This window comes from Quercus lobata, unplaced genomic scaffold (assembly GCF_001633185.2).
Source record: "Quercus lobata isolate SW786 unplaced genomic scaffold, ValleyOak3.0 Primary Assembly Scq3eQI_2014, whole genome shotgun sequence".
NCBI lineage: Eukaryota > Viridiplantae > Streptophyta > Magnoliopsida > Fagales > Fagaceae > Quercus > Quercus lobata.
In genome coordinates this window covers 27,307-29,248 of record NW_022154968.1, presented here as the reverse complement: position 1 = coordinate 29,248, position 1,942 = coordinate 27,307, and the positions used below count along the sequence as shown (strand labels likewise).

The window sequence follows — 1,942 nt, the reverse complement described above, 5'->3', positions numbered from 1 at the left end:
TAAAAACTCCCACTTAAATTTATTACTTTTAAGTTTTAAGCCTTAAAACTATACTGGTGTTTTTTTTTTTTTTTTTTTTTTTTCAAACTCAGTCTCCTTTAAATTCGTGCTGTGTCACTGTGTAGAAGTCTAGTTTAGGGGGCAAGCAAGTGTAAAAGACACCTTACACAAACGGGGTAAATATATTAATAAATTTAGGTGAATGCAATACGCTTTTAGCATGAGATAAATTTAAGCTTTGGTTTTCTGATTCTGTTTTGTTTTTTGGGTTGATTACAATCATGCACTCTAAACTGTAACAGTATTTACAATATGCACAACTAATTTAGAAGGTGGGTGGATATCACAAATTATTCTCGAATTAAGATGTTGATTTTGAACTTTACAATACACATTTTGACTGAGTAATTTTATTATGGAAAAACAATCTGATACAAAAACACAAACAAGCAGGCTTCAAAGTAGCAGCACCCAAACTAAACAAAAAGCCAGCACCTTAACAGTAACTATAGACAATCCTAACTAAAGGAATAAACCACAAGCAGCATCCAGGACTGTATTACACACAAAGACAAGAAACAAGAATATTGCAACAATGCATCAAACAGCAACGTACAGAAGTTAACTTTAGCTTACACTATCAGAAACATGAAGACAACATTTGATGCTCCCCATTTGCAACATAACGCTTTGTCAAGAATAAGCTTCTTCACTACTCCCTTGCAGACTCAATCTTTGCTTTAATTTCCAATCTGATCAACTTCAAGATAGCCTCCTCAGATTTGATGAGTCCAATATAGTATGTGGCAGCTGATTGGGCTAGCTTACAAAGTTTAACTTTGAAACTTACACGCTTTAACCTGCTTATATAATAACACGCCACTGCATGATCTTATTCCAGCAGCAACAAGGATTGTCAACCAAACACAACTCCATAAGGTTTGGTTTTCACTTATTTGGTGTATCAAATATAAATAGCATTTTTGAAACTTCGAGAATATGGGATTAAAAGTGATAGAAGTTTGCTTTCTTATATAATGACTAATGTCAGTATAATCCTTGACCAATACGTATATATTCTTCCATAATTCCGTGATTCATATTCAACAATATTTTGGACATTTTCCCTTCTCTGCACATGAAGGAATGCTTTCAACCTCAATTTCCCACCAATCTTTCGATTTTGAAGATGAAGCTGACGCATGATAAGAAAAAGAACATAAAGAAGGAAGCTCAGTATACATGTCAATGAAGGCCTCGATTATATACCGGTGGTTTTTCTTCCCATTCATCCTCAAGTACCATGCCAATAACTCCTCGAGATACTCCCAATCCTTTGTTGCATAATCCTCCAACCCATAAGCTTCAATCATTTCCTCCATGGAGTTCCGGAAATCTGTATATGGGTTGTTGGATTTAATAGCTTGCATCACGCTGTCCTGGAAAGGGAAATTGGTTGCCCCCATTATGAAGCTTGTGTCCCCGGGCTCAGGCTCAAATGACAACCTCTTTGTTCTCAATGCCTTAACTGCCATCTCTATCAGCTCACCACCAGAATCCTCAAGCACTGCTGAGAAACACCTCGATTGTGACCAGGATGAGTCCAGCATTGTCACCATCTTGACAGCGTTGGAGAAGAAAGAGTTGGCGGTCTTAAACATTTGTTTGGCTTTGAATGATATGGTTCTGATGCGCTTAAAAGGTGACCATTTCCATGAAGTTTTGGTTTTTCTGCTTTTGAAAATTGAAGGGAGCTTCATCATCTTCAGCAGTGGATCCCCATATGGCTTGTCAAGAAGTAGCTTTTACTTTAACAAGGAGAGTGAAATTGCGAAGTCACCTTCATATAGATTGTATGTGTATATATGTGCAAATAAATGTTGTATCAATGGTTTCTTAGGTGAAATAGGCAGATGAGATGGTTTGTTGGGGTCATTCATGG

General features: G+C 36.8%; 1 protein-coding gene across 1 annotated transcript; it reads right to left on the bottom strand.

Annotated features, from left to right (window-relative positions):
* Positions 1-1,103: 1,103 nt before the first annotated feature.
* On the bottom strand, positions 1,104-1,661 carry LOC115973633 (transcription repressor OFP13-like). The gene has a single exon (XM_031093885.1). It carries the CDS (start codon positions 1,659-1,661, stop codon positions 1,104-1,106), a length of 558 nt encoding a protein of 185 aa, XP_030949745.1.
* Positions 1,662-1,942: the final 281 nt, after the last annotated feature.